The sequence below is a fragment of the Dermacentor albipictus genome, chromosome 3, assembly GCF_038994185.2.
Source record: "Dermacentor albipictus isolate Rhodes 1998 colony chromosome 3, USDA_Dalb.pri_finalv2, whole genome shotgun sequence".
Lineage (NCBI taxonomy): Eukaryota > Metazoa > Arthropoda > Arachnida > Ixodida > Ixodidae > Dermacentor > Dermacentor albipictus.
Genome location: NC_091823.1, coordinates 26,408,271 through 26,431,874, shown reverse-complemented (window position 1 = coordinate 26,431,874; position 23,604 = coordinate 26,408,271). Strand labels below are relative to the sequence as shown.

Here is a 23,604-nt window from a genome sequence, read left to right as displayed (position 1 = left end):
CACCTTGTGTTGTCTTTCCGCACATTTACCGCTCTGTATCTATGTTTTTTAACCATTCATTTCACTAGCCAGAGAACTGCGCGACGCTCAAAGTAAAGTGGCTTGGTAACGGCGGCCTTTGTAAGAAGCCTGTGTCGGGTTGCTTGATGGTCGCTTCGGCTTGTGTCGTTGTTTCGTTGTCCAGCGCCTCTCCTTAGCGCCTTGTCGGTTGTCCGTGCTATCGCGGCAGTTGCGCACTCCGCTAATGGTCCAGCTGAGAGTAGCTGATCTCAGTTTTTTTCCGGCGTCGTCTTTCTGCACTTGCTGTTTTTGGAAAGAGATGCTCAGTGATTCTAACGTAGTGGCTAATTACAGTGAAACATCCATTATCGATCTTCTGCTCAAACCAAGTGGGATGCTGGAAGCCAAACGAGATTACGTCGCAGTGGCAATAAAAAACAGAAAGCTTTTAATCCTTGTATTGCAGTGAAGTCCTTCCGGTGCAGGCGGAAATCATCTTTAGCGTTACCGAATGACGCTAATATACAGCGCTGCGTATATGTAAGACGTCTAGAAATGAACGTTCATCCGATGTAAAGGTATCTATGAGCCAAAGTAGTTTCAATGGAGTCTTTCATTGTTTTAAAAGCTCGATGTCCAAACTGCAGTTTTAGCCTTAATTTTTAGCACCAACGTGCCCTTTCATTTAGCTACACAACTCGATAACGGTTTAACACTTGCCTGTGGTTTTTTGAAAGCGCGTTCCCATTCTATTTTCTATTAGTGGCGCAACGCCTTTCTTCAGTGCTCGATATTTAAGAGCGAAATTGCCCTGATCATTTCGTTATTTTTTATATACCTTTGGGCTATAATTTCGACATTCAGCTGGGAGTAGAGTAGGCTGTCAATTCTAAATTTTGCCTTTTGAGACGCCACAAGAAAGTGTTTCGTGTTCATTTTATGTAAAGAATGAAGGAAGTAATATGTACTCTCTACACGAGTGGAATTGAGCGGAATCGGCATATGCGGTCTGCGGTAGCACTTTTCGAACGCATGGAGGGTCTATGACTATCGCTGGAAAGGAGAGGAGGGGGGACGCCCGCAGGTGTACTACTGACAGAACAAATACTACCACGCAGAAGCATTATAAAGAACCGTAATGAAGTCTGACCACTCCACGACAAGCTTTGAGATGTGTTTGCGTAAAAAATCTCGGTTGAATTGTTTCATTCGCTTGGGAGGCTTTTTCCATACGAGAAAGCTTAGAGTGCCTTAACTGAGTTGAGGTAGATTGATATTTGAGCAGCTTCGGAGACCAGAGGCAATGCGACTCACGACGACAAAAAGAACGCGTGAAGTTCCACTTTTGTCGTTTTCGTGAAAAACAACGTACAAGCGTTTTTTTTTATTCACATTGATGATAGTGGACGCACACACTTAGGTTCCATTGCTGTTCTTTCTACTGATTGATTGAGTCATTGGCTGCCCGGCTGGCTAACTGACTGAGTGAATAATTGATTGGCAGTCCACTAGGACTCCCAGTGATTGAGAGAACCAGTGATACGCCGGAAAACAGCTGCTGTTGTCAAAGCTCCTACGTTGTTTTTGTTTAATAATCATGGTAACCCGGGAATTAAGCTTGTGAAAGGCCGTCCATCTCAATTTTCCAAAATAATCTTCAGTGATTAAGAAACGTCGAACAAATAAAATAAAGAGAAAAAGAAATAAGCAAAAGAACTTGCCACGTTTCAGGCACTTGCCATGCGTCATTAATACGTTCCCAATAATATAGGTTTAGAAAATGAGCTCTAGAGCGTGTGCAGTGCTTGATAATTTTTCTACAAAATAAAAGAATAAGAAAGAGTACACCGCACCTTTCTACAAACCTGGGTATATCACACGGACACTCCGCTATCAAACTTTGCCGTCTGAAGGTAAAAGACACGGAGCCGTAAGAAACATAAGCGCTCAAAAGAAAACTAAAGATACATTGTACAAACACATCAACAGAGCAATAGTCTTTTCAAAGTCGCAATTTCGTCACTAAAGTTCGTACTGCGCGCTGGCATCATTGTAACTATTTCACACATTATTCCTTTGTACCGCATGCCGGCATCGCCACTGATGTAGAGAGCTTACTCTTTAGCCAGAGATACACTAAATACGTGCACCAGCTTACCGCGAGAGGGAGAGGTAAACATTTTGCTTCAGGTCCGGAGTCCACATATCGGGGGAGTCTAGCATTCTAAATCAAAGGCTCTTCGTTATGCGCTGCGCGAGATGGCTCCACCATGTCCGTCGAAAGCTTTTGGGGGGAGTGAGAGGATGTGGAACCACGTGAGTCATGTCCCCCCCCCCCAGTAATTGCTAGACGGTCGCTGCATGTACACTATGGCGCACCGCGAAGCCAAACAAACGAGAGTTGATGAATAGAAGCCTGCGGCGACCCTAGTGATGCCGAGCTCATTATAGCGCCCCATTAAATGCGGTCCCCGCGGTACCGTGAAAAAGGAAGAAAGGCGAGGTGGGAACCAGGCAACGTTCAAGCGTGTGGCACGGCTCCCTGGTTATACGCCAAGTTCAGTGTTTACTTTCTGTGCCCGCTCTGCCACCGGGAGCGTCGCAAGCGTCGTAAAGCAAAGCGAAATTACTTGGCTGCAAAGTTTTACCCGTAAAATCATATCGTCTGCTCGCACAGCAGTAGGGGTCGCTACCGACGGAAGCGAAAAAACCCCTGCATACGGTTGGTTTGTTTACAGGGCGACATAAAATACGAACCAACAAATTCGCACAATCTCTTAGTGGCAGTACGCACCTATTAGGCAATAATAAAAAAGCGATTTGGAAATTAATTCAGCAGATGGAGCTAAGATCCACCGAGACCGATAATCATATGCGTAGTGCAGTGCATTAGTCGATGCATGCAAATCTGGATTCCGTATACGTATCCCATAATTTCCGCGCGAGTTGAATCAGTGATTCGTCTGTTTTCTTTCCAGTAAGTTTGCAAGCTGTCGGAAATGTATGGCTGTTAAGACTAACCAATGAGTCTATGAGTTCCGCAATATCCAACGGCTTTAGCGAGGCATATAATGAGCGGAAATACTTTACATTCATAAACTCATCTGTTTCCGTCGGTCCCCTTTGATGTATATAAACGGGTATTTTTTTCACTTTTTTTTTGCCGTATACATAACACTGCCACGATCTCATTTGAATTAAGACGCGATCCCTTGTCACTTATACAGCGTGAACCTCCTCATACGCCACCCTGTATAATACCATCCGCGATAACCGAGACGACAGTCGTTAATTCACTCTCTCCGTCCTGCTTTGTGTGGAAGTCGTGTTCTGAGTGAAAAAGTTTCCCCCTTGATTAAGGGCGAACATCGAGGCATGCATGTTCATGTGTTCAAACAAAACTTGCTCGCCCCTAGTTTCTTGCACTAAGAGCCACCACTTCCGGTTCGGCGTTTACAGAGTAATACTTGTTTCACGACTGAGTTATTTTTTCTGTCGGCATCGTTTCTTGGGCCGGAAACGTCCTCGCTGAGTTGGTTGAATCGAACTCGGCCGACCCGCATAAAAGAACGTCGTAATTTCTTACTTTCGGTGGACTTGCGCTGAAGGATTTGTCGAGTAAACTTTTATTTCCTTGTCGCCTTTTCTGCCAAGAGAAAGCTTTCGTCACGGCTAATACCGATTTCCCTGTTCTGGTAACGTGTGAAGGGCAGAAATTCGTTCAGCAGACAAATTAAATTTGTGGCGTTTAAGAAAAAAAGCTGAGTTATGCGGACTGTAAAAAGCAACATGTTCATTTCGGGTGGTTATATATGACCAAAAAGTTGCAATAATTGGTCACATAAAAAAAATCATTTTAAAGCGGGAGCACGAAGTTTACAGATCGATAACCGAGCTGCAAAAACATACAGTGCAGTTATACGAATTGCTCCCTTTCGATGATTTGAATTGGACAAATGCGATATGGGTTAACAGCTTACGTAAAGTTGCTACATTGTTTACGAGAGTTTTGGAAAAGTCCTACTCACTAAGTGATACGTAACGCGGTGCTCCATATATGGTTGGTTTTACCCTTTAGAAGAATTGATAGATAAAATTTGTAGAATGGTCATATTGCTTTGTTTTAATGGCCAATTATAAAAATGCTCGAGATGTCGCCGCCGCCGAGTTGTCATGGAATTGATGTGAAATGCGCGATCCGCACGTAGACGTTCAGAGTGTCTGCAGACACGTGGAGTGTGTTTTGCTACTAAAACGATAATAAAAAAAACTATTTGTGCATATTAGGTGGTAAATGCGCGAGAAATGTGTTAGGATTACGTCACATCTCATTCATGTAACGAATCTATGTGCGTATATATATATATATATATATATATATATATATATATATATATATATATATATATATATATATATATATATATATATATATATATATATATATATATATATAAGCCTCCCAAGCGAATAAAGGAATTATATATACATAATTAATAATGCCAGTAATGTCAAAGAATGAGATAGGTGACATTGCATTCTGCGCAATGTTACGACATCGTAGGATTCACTGTTCTCGCCGTACCTCTTACAATGCACACGCACTTCCCGATGACAACGTTAAACAACGAAAACGCTCGTGCGAACGTGCCTTTTTCTTATGCCGCGCACACGTGAACGACGGGAGGACAAGGCTCGGAACACCCTTCGGACCTGTCAAGGGTCCTGACAGAAGTATAGGCTCAGCGAGAAATTGTGATTGATGCCGAACGGTCGGGGCGACACGCTGCGGCCGCACGACGGTGGCTGCTGCTAGTCATTTGTCTACGCGACGTTTATACAGGCTCCCCTCCCGCCGTTGTCTTCATAAATTGCCGGTTCTTCCTACGGTAAGTGATTTACAGGCGCGGGCGTTGCGCTTTTGCCGGCTAGTAGTACCCGCTGCTTTGAGAGCAATGACACTTGCGCGAAGTCATATTCTGCCGGCCATCAGTTCCTCGTATAACAAGCAACGTGGAAGGCATGTATAGATATGCGATGTTACCGTCAGAGAGTTGATGGTAAATTATCGTTTCCGAAGCATCGAGCTAGGATTTGTAGCGACGCTTCTGCATATTTCGCTTCATATTAATCACGCACGTACCGAGCGTTTGCACGAGATCCCGTATAGCGATCTCTGCAAGAGAGTGACACCATTCAAAACACATTGCTTACTTCAGAAATAATGATTCGCGTTTTCCCTTAAGTACCCGAGTCAAAGCCGCCAAGTACGAGGAACCAAAACTGCCTAACTATCAGATGTTCTTCACCATGGCAATAGAGGGGCTGGACGTGCCTTTTTCGAAGCAGTCTGTTCCGCGGAAGAGGCACATCACCAGGAGAACTGCCTTAAGTTTTTTGCTAAGCGTTCAAATGGATGGTTTGCTGGACCAGTTGGTATTCGATTCTTAAGGTGAGCAGCCTTTGTTCACAGGCAACGCTGTGTCCACCTTGCTTGACTTCGTAATAAATATATTATCGCACTGCTCGCCTGAACCGTTCAAACGACTTAACTGCCCGAAAAACAAAAGCTGTCGGAACAAAAAGTCGCAGACCTGCGCGGCACGCGCAGCACCTCCACAGCGTAAGCTGTAGCAGCGGCTCCATAGGAGTCCCACGTTCGCCAGCACGCACTAGGGGGGGGGGGGGGGGGGGTCTTCGCGGCGAAGTATCTTCCCGTCGTTTTCATGAGAATGAACTGAACTGACCGCCCGGCATCGACAGCGAGCTGCGGCTTTCGCTGCTCTCTACATAGCATCCTGCTGAGCCCCACGTCGCCTGGTTGCAGCAGCGCGCGTTTTGATTGGATTGGTTTGGATTTGGATCTACGATTGGATTCTTCAGCAGCTGCTCGTGCCTTGTGAGGAGATGTCATAACGTGTACCGAAGAGCAAACACAGGCCACTAGACTACGCGCCGCTTTCCCAGCCCTTGTCACCTTGCACGATACGATGCAACTGTTGCATGTCATGACACCTGGTGTAATACAACGCAACTGCAATGCAAAGTTTGCAAGCGTTGACGCTGCGCGGCGCGCATCTCATATCACGTGACAAGTCGTTCGATGCGATGCTGCTGTTGCTGCTGCTGCTGATAGTGATGATGATGATGTATTGGCATGCCCTTCGAAACGCGGCTGTGACAAATGCTCACCTAGCCTGCTTGCTTAAATCAGTTACGCTGTGCATGTTTTTCCTTCTACAATTCATGTATACATTTTCTTAATTTACTTTTTATTCTTCAAGACTTCTTTGTATACCTTGCACCGCTACCTGCGCAACTGATACGTGGCGTGCTATGTGGTACAATAATATAAAACTGCAATGCAAAGTGTGCGCGTGTCGACATAAGCGCCGCGCATCTCACATCGCGTGACTCCTCGCGCGCTAGGATCGGCGTATAGGGCATATTTCCGCGAAAGCGGCCATAAGTTTAGTCCTATTAGGAAAAGAACATATGAAGTAGCACGTCTTCTCCGTGCGGTGCAATCAAGTAAGGGATGGTATGCGGATTCAAATTAAATTTTTCTTAAGAGTCCTTAGAAGAACATCCCAAAATAGGATTGCGTCTTTACAACTTATGAAGCAATGCTCTATAGCTTCAGATGCGTATCACAGGCGATAATTCATAGTAGATACTCTGGGAACGGCGCGGTCCCTAAGTCCACGCTAGCAGGCCCCAGTCCTGGCCGACCGTGCACCAACAGAGCCCAGCCGAGTCTGGAACCACCGCTCGAGCTCACGAGTCACTTCGCCCTCTACTTCTTTGACTGCTGGCTCCGATGCCGGAGTTCTGATGATGCCTCTGGCTCCAATGATGATTATGGCGGAGTTCCCATACTGCCCCTCCCTCTGCCAAGGCAATAATGGCACTGGCCCACGGCGGCTTCCAGCAATGGCACCGCACTCCCGGCGGCGGACAAACAATGCATACTGCTGCACCGAACGAGAATCAGCGGAGCAGGCAACGTCCGACTCACCAAGGTCTTCCAGGAATCCGAAGGCCCAAAACATGGCTAGCTGCCCGGACGTACGCTTCGCGAAAATGCAGCAGACCATGGTAGCGGAACCTCTGAGTTGTTAAGGCCTTGCAGGAACCAGAAGGCCCTAAACCATTCCCGGAGGCACACCTGGTCCGGTTTTCGAGTGCACGCAGCAAGTCCCCAGAAGGAGCTGCCGCGAACTCGCTGCTATTCGGAAAGATCGTAGACTATCATGATCGTCGCTCGAATGGTGCGGCTTTTATGGCCGTTGGCAACTGACCTCAAGCGCCCATGAGGTTCTCGTCGGAGCCGTCGTACAACTCCTCTTCTTCGGAATCGTCGTCATCGTCGTCTTCGCTGCCGCCGGCCCGCACCGAGGAACCACCGCCAGAGTCCGAGACTTCGAACTTCTCCGGCTCGGACGAGGACGACGCGCAGCTCTTGTTCTCAGCTGCCCGACGAGTGGTTCTTCCGAACCGTCTTCTTCGACAGCAAAGCTTGCCCTTGCGTGCCTTTGCGGCTCCCTTACCGTCAACGGTCCAGTCGTCGTCGCTCTCCGACGTCTCCGAGTCGCTGGACGCGGCCGCGCCGCCGCGGTTGGAGCCACACGCGGTCGCCGTGCTTCGACAACTTGTGGCGTTGATGTTGTGCTGCATCCCGTTGATGCAGTAACCACATCAGCAGGTCCCTTCTCTAACAGTGATGCCAGGAGCCTCAGCAGCGTGTCGGAGACCACTCCGCCCCCGTGTCCCGTGCCAGACCCGATGACGATGACAAAGGAGGAGCCGGCGGAAACGCTCCACCGTGCTCGCTCCATGCAGATGGTCGCATCGTGGAGATGGTCACACATCAAGCCAGGCAGGCGTCGCTAGAAGCCGTGGCACGGGCGCCGCCCGCCTTCCCCGCTATCATGGTCCGTCCCGAGACGCAGCCGGGGCCCCACGTTGGGCGCCAAGGTGGGAACGGCGCGGTCCCTCAGTCTACGCCAGCAGGCCCCAGTCCTGGCCGGCCGCGCTCCAAGAGCACCCAGCTGAGCCTCGAACCACTTTGGTTTGGTTTGGTTTGGTGCCTGTAGTTATAGCACAACCCACTACGGGGGATTGGCCATGAATCGGGTGGCAGTGGGTCTAAGAAGAATAAATACCTAAATAGGATTTTTTTTAATGAAAATGAGATAATAAATGAATTCTAATCGTTAATTATACTTTTCATGCTATAGTTCCTTAAAATTAGAAGTTACTATTTTTGGTTTCTTTTTGTGGAAAACAAAACAATAACATTAGCATGGAAGTTTGAGTTGTGCGGTGAAAGCAAAAGCAGCACATCGCCACCAAGCAGCGAGTCCCGTGAACATGCTATGCACCGTGCGTATGGCGGCTGACCGCGGCTAGCGAAAATATATGCTGTCGGTCAACACGTTGTCATGGCAACTACGCCGGGGTTTTGGGGGAAGTGGAGGGGACCGTGGAGAAGCACGTGAGCGAGAATCATCGCAGTTTGGGGAATAACGTCGTGATTTTCTGAGGCGCGCCCGAGAAAAAAAAAGATTGGAGAACAAGGAGTGCGCGGTGAGACGATTTGGTGTAACACACTGCCATCGCGCTATTCACGGACATCACAGCGGGTGCGGGTTTTCCAAGCTCAGGCGATGAACTCCACCCTCGCTTTCCCTGCCACTCACGTTCGCCATCACACAAGGAAGCCCGCATCATTCCGAGGACTCGCTATGTTTGCATGGGCGTACCTCAAAAGAGCCCGGCATACTTCTGTTTCCGGCTTCATGTTCGTGGGTTTCGCATGCAGTAGCGTGCTTCTAGTACCTCGCGCATTCACCTCTGTGTCCGATGATCATGAGGGCAAAGCGGGACGCTGCGCTCGTGGAAAGAAGTTGCGGCCGTCTTTTCATCCTCGCGATTTTTGTGCTTTCACTCGCTCGCTTTCACTCTTGACGTCTCACGCGAACGACTCGAAGCACCGGCTTCTCCTCTTCGCACAAGCCTCTCCCACATCTCGTGGTATCAGTGCGCGGGCGTTTGCTTGCTCGCGCACGCAAATATGAAAGGGGTTCTCGTTCCCAAAGCAGAAAGACTTCCCCCGCATGGCGTGCCTTTTGTCCCGTGCTGGCTGGGTTCCCTTGCGCTTAATGCAAGCTCGCACGATTGTCGTTTTTCTGCTCGGGGAGAAATTGAAACAAGTTGCGCGTAGATTTGCGATAGCGAGACACTTTTCGTATTGTTTCCTATTTCATTATCTTGTCGGCCCGCTGATTTAGCCGCTGTACGGAAAGTGAATACTCTGTATGGCGGTAAAATAACACAACAAGAACTTTCGACAAAATGCTGCACACTAGGCGACCCATATTGTTGTTGCAACAATAGGTTGTGCCAGTGGTATATTATAATGCTCGCGTCACTTGTGTGAAGGAAACCCGAGCGTAACCGTTAAGATTTATGTTTGACTTATTACGCTGAAACAAGGATAAGAAAGCTATACTATTTCTGCGCAGTTTATCCTCATGCCTCACATATATCTTGGCTGTTTAATTTCGCTTAAGATTTTCTATAGCACAGTTGATATTTAAAAAGACATTGATTTTTTCTAATCCGTTTTTACATTATTAATGATTTGAGAATAATAATGTACTGAAATTCATGGTTATCAAATTTTCAGTTATTCGTCGAAGGAACAGAATAAATCTGACATCGTGCGTTGGTGGCTGTCTTTACAGTGAATATAGCGATAGAGTACGAACAAACTGATGTTCAAGCTAAACTCCCGATTTAAAAAACGAAAAAAGAAAGGGTTTGTAACGTGTGGTGCCCAACAGGAATCAACTGAGAGTGCAACGTTCATGTTTAGCGAAACACCAACAAAGCCGTAAAAAAGTTTTGAATTTTCGTGTACTTTGACGCCTTTGCTTCAATAAGTAAGCAGAATAAAATGTACGGTTAGTTGTTATCTTCATATTTATGGACTTTATCATTTTCTCACAAGCCACACACACACACTGGTTTAAATTTGTTGTTAGGGGAAAAAATGTGCAGCAGAACTCACGTAACGATGACTGTCGATGGTAATATGATTAGCATTCAAGCAATGTACCGACAAACAAGTTTATTTAACAACTGAACTTCTCATTCTGAGACTTCCGTTGCTTCGCTGATATATGTGCATCCTCCGATATCCTCCCATGTTGCTAGGGCACTCGCTTGCCAAGGTCACCCATGAGCATGGCGGTACGACGGCGCGTGTACGGCGTCTGTACGGCGCTGACGCACTGATGACAATGGAATTAAATTATGCGGTTTACGTGCCGAAACCACACTCTGATTATGAGGCACACCTAGTGGGCGACTACGGATTAATTTTAACCACCAGGAGGTACTTAACGTGAACCTGAGTCAAAGTAAATGGGTGTTTTTTCGTCCCGCGGCCTTGAAGATGGAATGACGAAGAAGGAATGACGTCGATAGAATGACAAAGTCGGTATGATGACACCGGCACGGCAATAATGGGCTGACTATTTCTAAAAGTTCACAATGATATACCCACGACAGCGTGGCGATGACATGAGAACAATGGGAAGACGAGTGTATGACGATAACAGGATGACGATGGCATGACCACGATGACGTGATGACTACGGTATGATAACGGATGCATGATAATGAGTGTCCGACGACGAAGCACTGGCGACGATATGACAATAACGGCATAATCAAGATTGAATGGCGACAGCATAATTACGAAAGGACGACGAAGAACGAGTGACATCGGTCGATAGACGAAAGTGGCAAGACGACGATGGAATGATGACAAAGTGACAACTCTAGTAAATTGATGACGATGGCGAAACGACACCGGGACGACAACTACGACACGACAGTGCTATTACAACGATTGCGTAACAACGATGACATGACGACAACTGCATGACTAAAGTGTGTGTCGAAGTTAGAATGACACCGATAGAACGCGTCCACGACGGCATCACGAAGGTGGTATGACAACGAATGCATGATGACAAATTTTTGATGACCACGATGGCATGACAACAATATGAGGATAATGGGATGAAGACGAATGTATGATGGCCATATTGTGACGAAGACTGTAACACGAAGCCTATATGACAATTATGGTTTGACGACGGCATGACGAGAGTCGCATGACGAAGCTGGAGGGACGACGATTGCGCAGCTACGACGGCACGATGGCAATAGTATGACGACAGATGCATGATAGCGGATATCTGACGACCACACAATGACGACGATGACATAACCACTTGGAAGGGGGAACAACGCGCAAGACGAGGACCATGAAAGCTCGACAACACATGCGCTGTAGGGTCGACCTTTCTTAGTCCTCGTCTTACGCCTGGTTCACGCACCAGATGGAACGCCAACTAGCGCAACGCCGATCCCTTAGACACGCCCATGTCGCCACAATCATGGCTGAATGGTAGTAAAATGTTCCCACATACATATCGCGGCATCTGCCCCTGGTGCGGCGACACACGCCCTACACTCTTTCACATCTCGTGGGGGTGCGAGGGCAAACCTCAACACTTAAAGACGCCTAGCACGTCATTTGAGCGGTGGGAGGTACAGCTGACCGGCGATACCCTGGCGGGACAAGAAGCTCTCGTCCAGCAAGTACGTCGAGCAGCCACGGCCAGTGGAGTCGTGGAATGAGGACCCCACCCACTCGACCTCAAGAGCAACCACCTCGACGGTCCGAATAAATTTTTTTTTCTCTCTCTCTCTCCCCGAATAATTACGACAGAATGACGCAGAAAAATTGGCGTTGATGGAATGACGAAAGGGGTGAGATGGCGACGGCAAGACGGGTATTGGGATGACGGAGCTGGAATGGCGATGATGGAATGACTATGACGGCATCACGACCCCGAGCGCATATACCAAGTAGCTCAATCTGGTAGACAACTTTTGCCACTGGGTCGGCGTAAGAGGATAGGTATAGATAGATAGATAATAGATAGATAGATAGATAGGATTAAAACACCTCAAGTTGGCAATGAGTGTTAGTTGCATTAATACTATTCTTTCTGCATCTTTTATCCAATGTGGTATAGTCCAAACTTGTAACATTCAAGTCGCTTATGCGCACGTGAACGTTTTTGGAATGCATAAAATGCGTAAATCAAATGCGTCGTCAAGTGCGCATTCTGCTCAAGTTTACGCGTTCTGTGCAGGGCAACGCTCGGTATTGGGCTGGATACTTCAGTCGAAATATATTTGAGCTCTTTTGCGATGTCCAAGTTCATAAACTTTTGCAGGTAAATGTATGCGCTTCTATATCTATAAATGGTCGTTCTTTGAGCTCCGTATTGGTTCAAGTGCACAAACATTTATTTTAATTGGCGCCTTCTTATTAACATAAGGGGGGGGGGGGAGGGGAGGGAGCAGCAGACATTGGCGAACTCGCAGAATTGCAACCTAAATTCCAGTGGAGGAAGTAGTTCAGGCAATGAAGCCGTGGTGCCGGGTGTGCTCCTTATTATAATATCGGAGCGTTTTTTTCCTGTCTTTTTTTAAATTCTGTTTTCGTTAAATAGTGGTTTGCGGTTCCTGTGGAGACTAGGCTTAGTCTGATTGCCTCACTTCTCCGCGCATGTAGCCACAGCTTTTAAACCGACATCGGGGACATTGAGCACGTGACTGCTTACAATTAACTCGATGAATTAAACGTTTCCTTTAACTGCGTGAAAAAAAATGAGGGCACAAAAAAGAAACACACACCACACCACTGCGCTCAAGAACAACATGCCAAATCATGTAAATTAGATAACGCCGATTTTCAACACCTTAGATTTCCTTGGCACAGCGGATGGTGTGCAACAATAAAATTTGAAGTTTCATTTGCGCGTATGCGTTGCCGAATACCACGGCTTAATTTCTATTCCCATAGGTCTGGTTTGGCACATTCTCCTAAATGTTTTTACTGCAATGAACCCAAAACTATGGATCAATTCTTTTATAGAGTGTCGTAGGTTCAACGTGCATAGAGTGTCGTAGGTTCAACGTGCAGACTTCTAGAAGGTCCCTTCCGCCAACTTGGATTGGCCATTACGCTACCTATCATTCTGTCTCTGGGGGCGTCGGCACTAGGACACTTTAATAGGAACGTATGTGATGCCATATATAATATTGTAATGGAAACAAGGAGACTTCCATGCTAATTTTACTGTTTCATTTTCCCCAACAAGAAACCAAAAATAATAACTTCTAATTTTAAGAAACTAGCGTGCAAATTATTATTAACGATTAGAATTTATTTAATATGCCATTTTCAATAAAAAAAAAACCTATTTAGGTATTTATTCTTTTTCGACCCACTGCCGCCCGATTCATGGCCAATCTCCCGTAGTGGGTTGTGCTATAACTACAGGCACCAAACCAAACCAAACCAAACTGCGCTCGGGGTGTGGTGTGCGCTTCATTCGTGTGTTTTCCTTATTCGCGCAGTTAAATGAAACGTCTAAAGCTATGAACCAATTAGTTCGCCAGAGTGTGCCACGTTGCTGAACATTGAATGGTCACACTATACGGGTAAATGGCCTTCGGTGCATGTGTGGGAAGCTTTGAGAAGAAACCTTGAGCCCGTTTCTAACAGCAGTTATTTAAAATTTGTTTTACTACTCGAAAAAAGTGATCGAAAGGTTCGGACGGCATTTCTAAAATTTCGTAAGGCTCTCCGATGGCATTTATAACCTAAAATTTCGATCTTCATAATCTTTCTTTTAAGAGAGGCGTTGTGTTTACAATGGTTGACTTTGAAAGACGCTGTAGTTCACGAAAGGCGAACTTTTTTTTCTACCGGCAAGCGGCAAGCATATAGAAGAAAACACAAGTAGCAGAAACTTGATAATGCTCTTCGGCCCAGTGAAAGGGCCTCGAAATGAGAAATTTATCGCGGATATTTTTGTTTGAGCTTCATAACCAGTACCAACAAGTACCAGCATTGATCTCCATAAGCCTGATAACTCTGAACTTGCATGTTGTTGAGTCTCCAACATCACTCTTGCACATTTACCCGGAATTAGCAAATTATTTAAAGGCATGGATTTATTCTAGCTTTTGTGCCCGCACTACACTTGATATGCCGAGCATACCCTATAAATTTAATAGTGCTAGCTCTATGTTTCTTAAAATGGATTTTCGTCTAAGTCTGGAGCCGTTATCCGCTTCACGTACTTGAAATAACAGCTATGCCATAAACGTGATGCTACTCAAACTTTCATACTGGTGTCTGTCGACATTGCCATAAGCCAGAGGTATGGGTCTCAAAGGGACTCACATGGTTCGCCATAGTTTTATAACTTATGGTTTAGAACACGAAGTTTGAAACATGCACGCATAAACATATGCACACAAAGCAAACACAAACACACGCAGAGAGGGAGAGATAGAGCGAATGCCACTTTCGTGCGTATGTTTCTATTTATTTATTTGTATTCATGTGTTAAAAGCTTTGTTGTCCTGCTTGAACTTCCACGTAAATGAGAGTGTGTCATAAGCCATTGTTCAATCGAGGAGCAATTTCTATGTATTGACTGAGGCGGCCTTTTTGCCAGCACCGAGAACACAGTGTAAAGAACACACATGAGCAATGCACGTATCTGGCGTTGCTAGAGGCAGGTAGGCGAGCTCATTTTGTAAAGTCCCTTTTCAGTGTTGTTCTCTAGGTAGCGATAATCTGCGTTAGCTACATCTTGTAGCTGTACAAAGAGGGAACACGAAATGGAAACACAAGTAGAAAGAAAGAAAGAAAGAAAGAAAGAAAGAAAGAAAGAAAGAAAGAAAGAAAGAAAGAAAGAAAGAAAGAAAGAAAGAAAGAAAGAAAGAAAGAAAGAAAGAAGTGTTCTTCATTACGGAGTCTTTCGGGCTTCAGATGCAACGGCAAAAGATTTGGAGGACGCTTAAGCTTTGCCTTTAAGAGTGGAACGCGATAGCGTTTGAAAACCCCTTATTGCTTCTCATGCTTCCCGGCAACTGCAGCTTATGTAACCGTAACGTTTACCAGGAAACGCTGGCTCCGAACGCTATGCACGAAGACGAGCTTTCTGGTAGAAACACGGCTTCTTGCGTGGATCGATCTCCTGTTATTGTTTCGCACTTTTTATATTCAGTCTGAGAAGAACTAACATAAAAGACGTGCGCTGTGTAGTGTTTCTTTTTTTTTTAATTACATTTCTTTGTGGGCTGCCGTTCTCAAATTTCCGAGTAATAACTTTGTAAAGAATGAAATACAAGGTGTGAGCAACTTTGGTGGTAGAGAAGTGGTTGGAAATGCGTGGTTAAAAAATTGGTTCGAAATTCCTTTTGTCGAGGCGACGTCCGACGCCCGACGCGGGCCGGTGATACCATATTTTTTGTGACACGGGCTCCTTAGCGCTTTCGCGTTAGTAGACGGAAAGTCCTGACGCTATTGACATTCTTCTTTCGTCTGAAGCCACATGATAAGAAAAGGACATACGAGCAGAGTCTCGTCTTCAGCAGTTCCATTTTGGTGAGTTGCATAGATGAGTGTAAAGTGCAACGGGGCACCCAGAAATCTATGGCAGTAGCAGTGCTCCATAATCATAATGCTTAACTAAGCAACGAAGGACCAACAGTAGAAGGAGCGATAATCGATGTGAGACAGGGAAACGCAGAGAACTGACCATGTTGTTGATTTTATCTAGATTTACTTATTGCAAAGCTACATGCGCAGTCAACGAGACATAAACGCGGTCTAAACCACTGGCAACCAGGCATGTCAGGAACGTTATTTATGGACTATAGCTGAAGTTCAAGTTGTTTCGCAAACTTCACTGCGCACACTATCAAACTTTGCTAGTTACGCGTCGATTTCTCGTCCCAGAGTCACACAGTAATTACATGGTCTACTGAGTTGCAACATGGCGCTTCTGTCTATAGGTTTCATTTGTGGCTGTGGCTTTTTGTGGTTGTGGCTTTTTCTTTTCGCAACGGCGGCGGGTGACTAGAGCTGTTGCTCGGCTGTGTCTGCATGGCAGTGTTAGCATGTGTGCTTGAGGGTGTTTGTGCATGCGTGAGTGTATCAGTCTATGTTTATAATGTATGTGTTTGCAGTCTGCGTGCACGTCGATGCGTGCGCACCATTGTGTTACTTAGAACTTCGCGCAGATTGTATTTTGTGTTTTTGGTTGTACTTAGTTGGTACAATGTCTGTGTTGTGCCCTCTGTGCGTGAAGTGGCGGAACATCCTGCGATACATGTGAGGATATATGCGTGTTCAATTCGGGGCTGGCAATTCTTGTCATAGTCCAGGCCAGTGAAATACCTTCGAGACCACTGAGTTCCTTTCCAGCATCCTGCAGTATAGACTTTGGTCTCTGGTTCAGTAATATGCGACCTTTCAGTGGCCGGTGCTCATATCAACCAGAGAGAAATATGACAAAGTCTTTATTGACAAAACCTAGACCACGTATTGTTCTTTTTTTTCTTGTTAGCATGCACGTGAACACTTGTGGATGCTGAAAAGGGTATGAATGATGCTGAAGGGTATGGTTGTTGGTACGAATCTTTCGGTGAAAACACAGCGCTAAATAAGCACGGACAAGGGAGAAACACAGGACTAGCGCTGGCTAACTACTTGTGTATATTATGCTCATACACAAATATGCCTTTGAAAATCGGGTTTGTGGAAAGGGAGAATTATCATGCGCTTCCAACCACGCACATGTCAAATGCTTAAGCAGTGGACTCGTAAGAATGAAAGTAGAATGCACTGTCAGACTAGTAGCCGGGCTAGCTAAACTCTTTGTCAGTAAGAGCGATCGAGGAAGCGCTGCTGCATGCATCACCTTTACGCACTATGGCAGAAGCTTCAAAATATATCGCGTGAGGTTTGGTCTCTGTATCGGCGCAGAACCAGTTCCTCTTGAAATACGGGATTGCTTCCACACTTGATGCATTCCTACCGAAGCTATAGTCGTTCAGCCTTCTGGCATTCTGTCTTTTATTACACTTACTGCGTCTGTGTACGCGTGTTATTGGTATACTGTGGTAATCTGCGATATTTTTTGTCTCTTCACAGCGCTATGTGATCAACGCTTTTTCGTTAACGAAACTTTTATTACGCTTTACTCTCTTTATCAGACGTACGCTATCTTCATACCCGTTTCGGGTGCTTTGTACCTTTGGTGTTTCGCTGCTAACTATGAGGTCGCGGGATCAAATCCCGGCTACTGCGGCAACATTTTGATGGAGGCGGAATGAAAAAAAAAAACGTGTACTTGGATTTAGGTGCATGTTAAAGAACCCCAAGTCGTCAAAATTAATTGGGAGTCCCCCACTACGGCGTGCCTCGTACTCAGGTCGTGTTTTTGGCATGTAAGACCCCATAATTTTTACGCTATCTTCAGGAGAAATGAACTGTTTCCCTGCCTATGTGCTGGCTGTTTTTATGTCGTAAAGGGATTTCAGGCATTTTCAAGTCGTTCGCAACAACTTTTCGAATGAAAGATCACAACGAATTGTTTGGAATAAAGCTTTGGCGCCGAACTCGTGAAGCTCTTCGTTCGAAAGTGTGCTTTGCCATTGGGCGGCTACTTTCGATATTAATATGCCCAGCATCAAATTTGACTGAAATTTCCTCTTACGAACAAGTCTAGCGCTAAAGCTTTGTGCGAATACGGGGCCCTGAAGCTCTGAACGACAATGCGCAACCACTGATTAGGCCTTCGATGCAAAGTTGTTGGAAACACGACACTCACCGGCGAAAGAGAGCAGGTATGGCACGGAGAGCATGGCGTGCGTCTTCTGTCCAATGCGGCACTCGCCGGCTTGTCAGTCACATCCATAGGCACACACAATCCGTCTTCTCGCTCACTGCTGCTGCGGATGTTGCCAGTGTTGCCAATATTCCAGCTGCCGTTGGCACCGTTGCTACGGGCGATCTGGCCGTATTGGCCGAACGTCGATGCCCAGCATAAACGTCCTGCGCATAAAATACACTCAGTGTTCACCGGTGAAGAGGAGCGATTTCTTGCATATTTGCGCGCTGCAAATGAGCTTCGCTCTTTTTAAACCTGGAATCGTCCCTCTCTGCAAGTGATTTTCGGCTAAACTGGCAGCGCTCATCATAAAAAATCAGTTGCTAATACGAATACTTTCTTTTTATTTGATGTAGCTGAAAGGGAAACTAAAGGGAAATATTACGTCAAGCTAGGTTGATAGAGTGCACGTCTAGAAGTCTGTGTCATTTTCTGTGTGCCAATATATAATTCTGAGGCGTAGAAAATTGACGCTCAAGGTCTCGCTGCTGCTCCTCAATTTGAACCGCCCATGCCAAAAGTGAGGAGTTGACGAAATCACCACGTGACCTCCCTCTATGATGCTTTTAGGTCCTTTAGAAATTCTCTATTTAGCTATGTGACAAAGCGTACTGCTTATCGGTTGAAATTGTTTTGCTTGCGTGAGTCGTTCTGCGGCTCTGCTTGGGTTCAGGATAGCGGACCTGAGTTTCTCTGACCCGAGCGAGCGAAGATGGTTGTCGCCTCGGCGGTTGCAATCACGGAAAGTTGGGCTCCTCGCCTTGGCAGGACATAAGCCGCTCTCAGATAATCACGCAGATGACGTCACATATGAGAGCTACCATAGTTCACAACAGGAGGCTCCATTCTGAATTTGCATTTTTGTAATTTTGTCGCTCACAAAAACTCTGTTTTTGTTACGAACGATGAATTCCTAATTGCAGAAGCATAATCTTTCAATCTCGCTCGACTTGACATTTTCGTTTAGGTTTAGGTTAAGGAAGGCACACGGTATGCGATGGGAGTCTGTCCGTTCTGTTTCAAGATTCTACTTTATGTCGTGCGTGGTTTTGCACGAGGAGGCCAATCCGAGGCTGAAATGCTACAAGTTTCTTTTAATCTTTTTTTTTTCATTCGTAAATACATTTTGTCATCGTCAGGCCTCATTTGCTGATAATCTGCAAGCGATCACAATCGCCCTGTTTTCATTTTCTTACAAGCCATTTGAGGGTACAATGGGCTTTGTGCATATGCCGGCTGTATTCAAGAACGCTTTGAACTTGCGACACGACATGCGACTTCAGCTAAGGAACCTCGTTACCATGACAACGTCAATGATATCAACTGCGCCCCACTAGGGCGCTTATAATATTCCTGCTAGCTGCTGGCCTCAACAAAACTCTCTAAATAACCTTTATGTTAGTGCATCTTGCGCGCGCGTATGTGTAGGGGCTCTGTTTTTGTTTTTATCACACTCCCTTTCTTTCATCCTTTACCGTCTCGCTTGGAATAGTATGCCAGGCCTGTGGCTAACACGCATCGCCGGCTCTTGCGCCATGACACCTCTCATACCTTTATTGTTATAATTATAATTTATGTTTACTTATGTAAACACCACGAAGAGTGAGAGAAAATATGAAGCAGGCTAAAAAAGACGCCTCGCCAACCCACTCGAAGGTGACAGAAAAAATGAAGAAAATGCAGCAGAAAAATAAGAAGGACGAGGAATGCATCTAACAGTCACACGCGGAGTACGATCAGTGCAGTAGAGATTCTAGCCTCGCGGTTGACAAGAATAGGTTTTTGTAAGCCTCATACTGTATTGAAGCGCGGTCTTTCGGAAACAAGATATCGTTAAGCGCAGTTCGAGAAGAATTAAGTTGCTTGAACTTGTTCAGCAGCACGCAGCGACAGCTGTTGAAAGTTAAGCGAACTAAGTAATAGTGCTCAAGCGTTTCGCTGCAGTGTCCACAAGCCTGCCACGAAGGGCCCGGCGCAAGTCCTTATCGGTGAATGCGATGTGGAACACTAGCACACTTGATTTGTAACTTGAGCAATAGAGGCCTAGTGCGACCAGCTTGCCTATCAAAGAATCACTTAGCGTTATTTGAGAAGAACAAAGACAGGGAAACTTGTCCATACAACTTCATTAAAATAAAAGCACAAACACAGCAGAGTTTTGCGTAATGTTGCAGAATCACTGCCCTGTTTCTAGCCAAGGTACGCTTTTCGGTTGTATTACAAAGACTATATATATATATATATATATATATATATATATATATATATATATATATATATATATATATATATATATACATTGTTACGGGGAAAATATGTGTTCTTGTTTGAAACCAAATTTCAAAAGCCGCTTGTACATGACTCGTGACGTGAACCCCTGTTCGTGCAAGTTTAAAGTTTTGCCCACATTTAATTTTATCACACCACCAGAAAAACATGCATATGACGCTGATATCACGTCGCAATTAAAACCAAAGTGCACGCGTTAGACTTTGCGCGCACATCGGACATCAACTTCGAAGCACTTCCGCCAAAATATAAGTCGGTTTCGCTCTCAGTTTTCCCAAGATAGTTAGTAAATACTCTATGCGCCTCGTATAATACATAAAAGAAATTTGTCCAGAAACCATCGACGATGATTGTCAATGTAAGCAAATTGCCGAACGCTTTAGGACAGCTATTCGCTGCAATAAAGGAATGGGTTGCTTTACGGCGCAAATTTGTTGTATTGGTGATATTTAGGTAGTGTTCATCGTTTAATTCGCTAAATCCGCATAACTCGGAGTCGCCAACCAGCACATTTGTAGTGGTAGCGTATAGATGGATAGCGAGGGTATCTCTATAGAAGTGTAATAGTCTGCGCTCGTCAAAGAACGTGCCCAGAGCTTACGAGTGAACGTGGCTTCCAGCTACTCTGCGCGCGTGTGCGCGGGTGAGTGAGTAAAAGAACTCATTCACTCACCAAGAACGAAAACAGGCTTAAGAGTAAAGAAAAGAAAGGCTATTCGTTTTCATATCAGTAAGTTCCAACCTGTGGCTAGAACGCGTAGAACACTGCTGGTACTCAAGTAGGCACAAAATTAAAGGTAAGGTCATTAAGCTGTTCCCATCGAAGACGACACACCCTGGCATTCACAAGAACGACGTGGGTTTTCACACGCGATGAAAATACCTGTTTTATTCTGTATCTTAGGATACTAGGAGAGGCTATAACTGTCGCCATTTCGCTAGGCATTTGGTTAAGTAAAGCTTGAAGCCCTGTAAAATTCACTCACGAAGAAAACGTTCCAAGGCATCACTCCTCAGCGGACTGCCAATGGAGACGCGAGTGGCTAAAACTTTCCAGGAAATATCGATTTAGCATTCGCTTCATGTTTACAGCAACGGCTGCAATTTCGCACTAAACGAGTATTTTCGTTCGTTCTTGTCTTCTGTATTTTATTACAGCCGTAGCGATCTCCTTTTCTTGGCCAACTTAAGCGCAAAAGTCGTAGCCGGAACAGACGAGGGTTCCAAAATCGCATCTAGCCTAGTTAAAACAACAAGAACAATAGCAACAAAAAGCAGCCATTGCTACAAACGGCTAAAATTGTACTCTCTTCTGAAGCGCAGCATGGGCGCTGCACGGGCGCAGACAGGAGCTTATGCAGCGATCCGAAGCGGCCTGTACGGATACTTAAATAAGAAATCAAGCATCACAAATTCAGGTAGCCGCCATAAGATTTCGCTTCCAGGGAAACAAACTCGGTCTTTTATAGAACAGGCTAGTAAATGTTTCGAGCGTCATCAGTGGTCCAGCATTAAACGTGTTAATGCCCCACGGATGCCTACGAACATGGCGCGGCGTTGAGCCATTAATCTCGGGACTGCGAACAACTTTTGCCAGCGCTGCTGTTGACTTTGGTTCGGTCACGCTTGGCGCAAGTACCAGGACGTTAACTTCCCCTGATTGCATTTTGCCTTTCGCCTACACGCAATGCGAACACGAAGCTCCGCGAATGCATAAACCATAGAAGTGTTTTTTTTTAATCTTTAGCGCAAAATAGAACGCTTTCCCGTTCACAACTCAATGCATCCGCTATAGCTACTTAATATCAATTAAGGGGATTACGCGAGCCGCCATGGATGGATGCCCGCTTTTACGCAAATTGGCTCCCTGTAGTTCGTCTGTTATATCTCGTTACTCTTTTCAGTAAGTTGGGCTAATCTATGAACTGACGGCGCAGTGCTGAAGCGATAACCAGCAAGCGGTTCTTACGGATAATAAGGCTTATATTAATAGACAAGAAAGAAGAAAAAAAGCAAGCAAGAAAACAAATAAAACACAAACAAAACGTTGGAGACACGCTTGATATCGCCCCCAAAGGGAGCATAACGACCGCTTGCCTGGGAGAATCGGATGACTAAGAGTACACAAACTGATGGAAAGAAGTTACAAAAAGGTAACGAGGTTGCGCTATAACAGTCGGCAACAAGTATTGTTGCTTGTGAGATTAAAGTAATTTTACTAAGGCAGGAAATAATAGTGTTGGTGTCATGCGTAGGAAACCATAGATTAAATATTAGCTGTAGAATATTGAGTCAGTGGTTGTGAGTTATTGATTCCAACAACTGCTGCAAACGCCCTTTTTGTACACGCCGTCATAAGAACGCTTTTTTTCCTCTGTGCTGTAAATCTGGACGTCGGCCGGAGTGACAAATAAAGCATGTTACACTGACAATGCAGAAATCGTGTACGTTAACTCGTCACTTCATTTTGTCTCACTCACTCACTCACTCACTCACTCACTCACTCACTCACTCACTCACTCACTCACTCACTCACTCACTCACTCACTCACTCACTCACTCACTCACTCACTCACTCACTCACTCACTCACTCACTCACTCACTCACTCACTCACTCACTCACTCACTCACTCACTCACTCACTCAATGTTTCCACGGTGATTAGGTACCTCGGGCTGTTTCAACATTGCCCCTGTAACTTTGTGCCTGATGTCAGAAAACTCCTTCATTCTGGTTAATGCTTCTTTCTTTCTTTCTTTCTTTCTTTCTTTCTTTCTTTCTTTCTTTCTTTCTTTCTTTCTTTCTTTCTTTCTTTCTTTCTTTCTTTCTTTCTTTCTTTCTTTCTTTCTTTCTTTCTTTCTTTCTTTCTTTCCTTTTTCTCTCTCGCCCTTTTCAGGTGATTTCCGCAACAACGTTTTACCAGAAAAGTGGTTTTAATTCAATTAGAATTTTTAGAGTACTTGAGGCATTTTCGGGAGGCTCATCATGTATTTGCTTGTCTTTGTCCCATTTATCTGTCTCTCTGCCTGGCTTTATATCTGTGTACCTAACAATTTCACCGACAACTTAGGTCACTGGCTATGTGCCACTGGGTATGTGCTACTGCTCTTTAATAAACTTTTTGACGCTAACTCTCGCAACGTATGTGGCGCTTAGTAACATTTGTTTAGTAACGTATGTGCCGCTTTTCAATGGCAAACAAAAAAATCTTTTAAAAATTTTCTGATCGTCGGTGGAATCGAACTCGTGCCATTCTTAGGCTTCGCAGCCGCGCCACCAGATGGGGCAGTGGGAAGCGTGTGAGAGGAGCCCGTCTGTAATGCACGTTTCGGCATTGGCAACACGGTGTATGCCGTTACATTGATTCAATGATAATTGCATTAGCGGTGAAAAATGTTACGAAATATGTTCTACCGGAACTTTTTCTAGAGGTATTCCGCACACTTACGTTTCGCGGAAACTACGTCA

At 45.3% G+C, this 23,604-nt stretch overlaps 1 protein-coding gene and 1 long non-coding RNA gene across 3 annotated transcripts in view; one reads left to right on the top strand and one right to left on the bottom strand.

Annotated features, from left to right (window-relative positions):
• The window catches only part of LOC139057307 (uncharacterized), a 376,778-nt gene that overhangs the window by 251,090 nt on the left and 102,084 nt on the right, over positions 1 to 23,604 (top strand). The gene's annotated exons all lie outside the window — the stretch shown is intronic.
• LOC139057304 (cell adhesion molecule Dscam1-like) overlaps positions 1 to 23,604 on the bottom strand; it is a 160,674-nt gene that overhangs the window by 130,437 nt on the left and 6,633 nt on the right. Inside the window, exon 2 of one of the 2 annotated variants that reach the window (XM_070535256.1) lies at positions 17,787 to 18,010. In XM_070535256.1, the coding sequence (XP_070391357.1) occupies positions 17,787 to 17,820 (34 nt within the window). In that variant the 5' untranslated portion in view covers positions 17,821 to 18,010. Of the gene's footprint in view, positions 1 to 7,018; positions 7,160 to 17,786; positions 18,011 to 23,604 lie in introns of those variants that run through there. The other variant, XM_070535255.1, reaches the window with a different exon arrangement.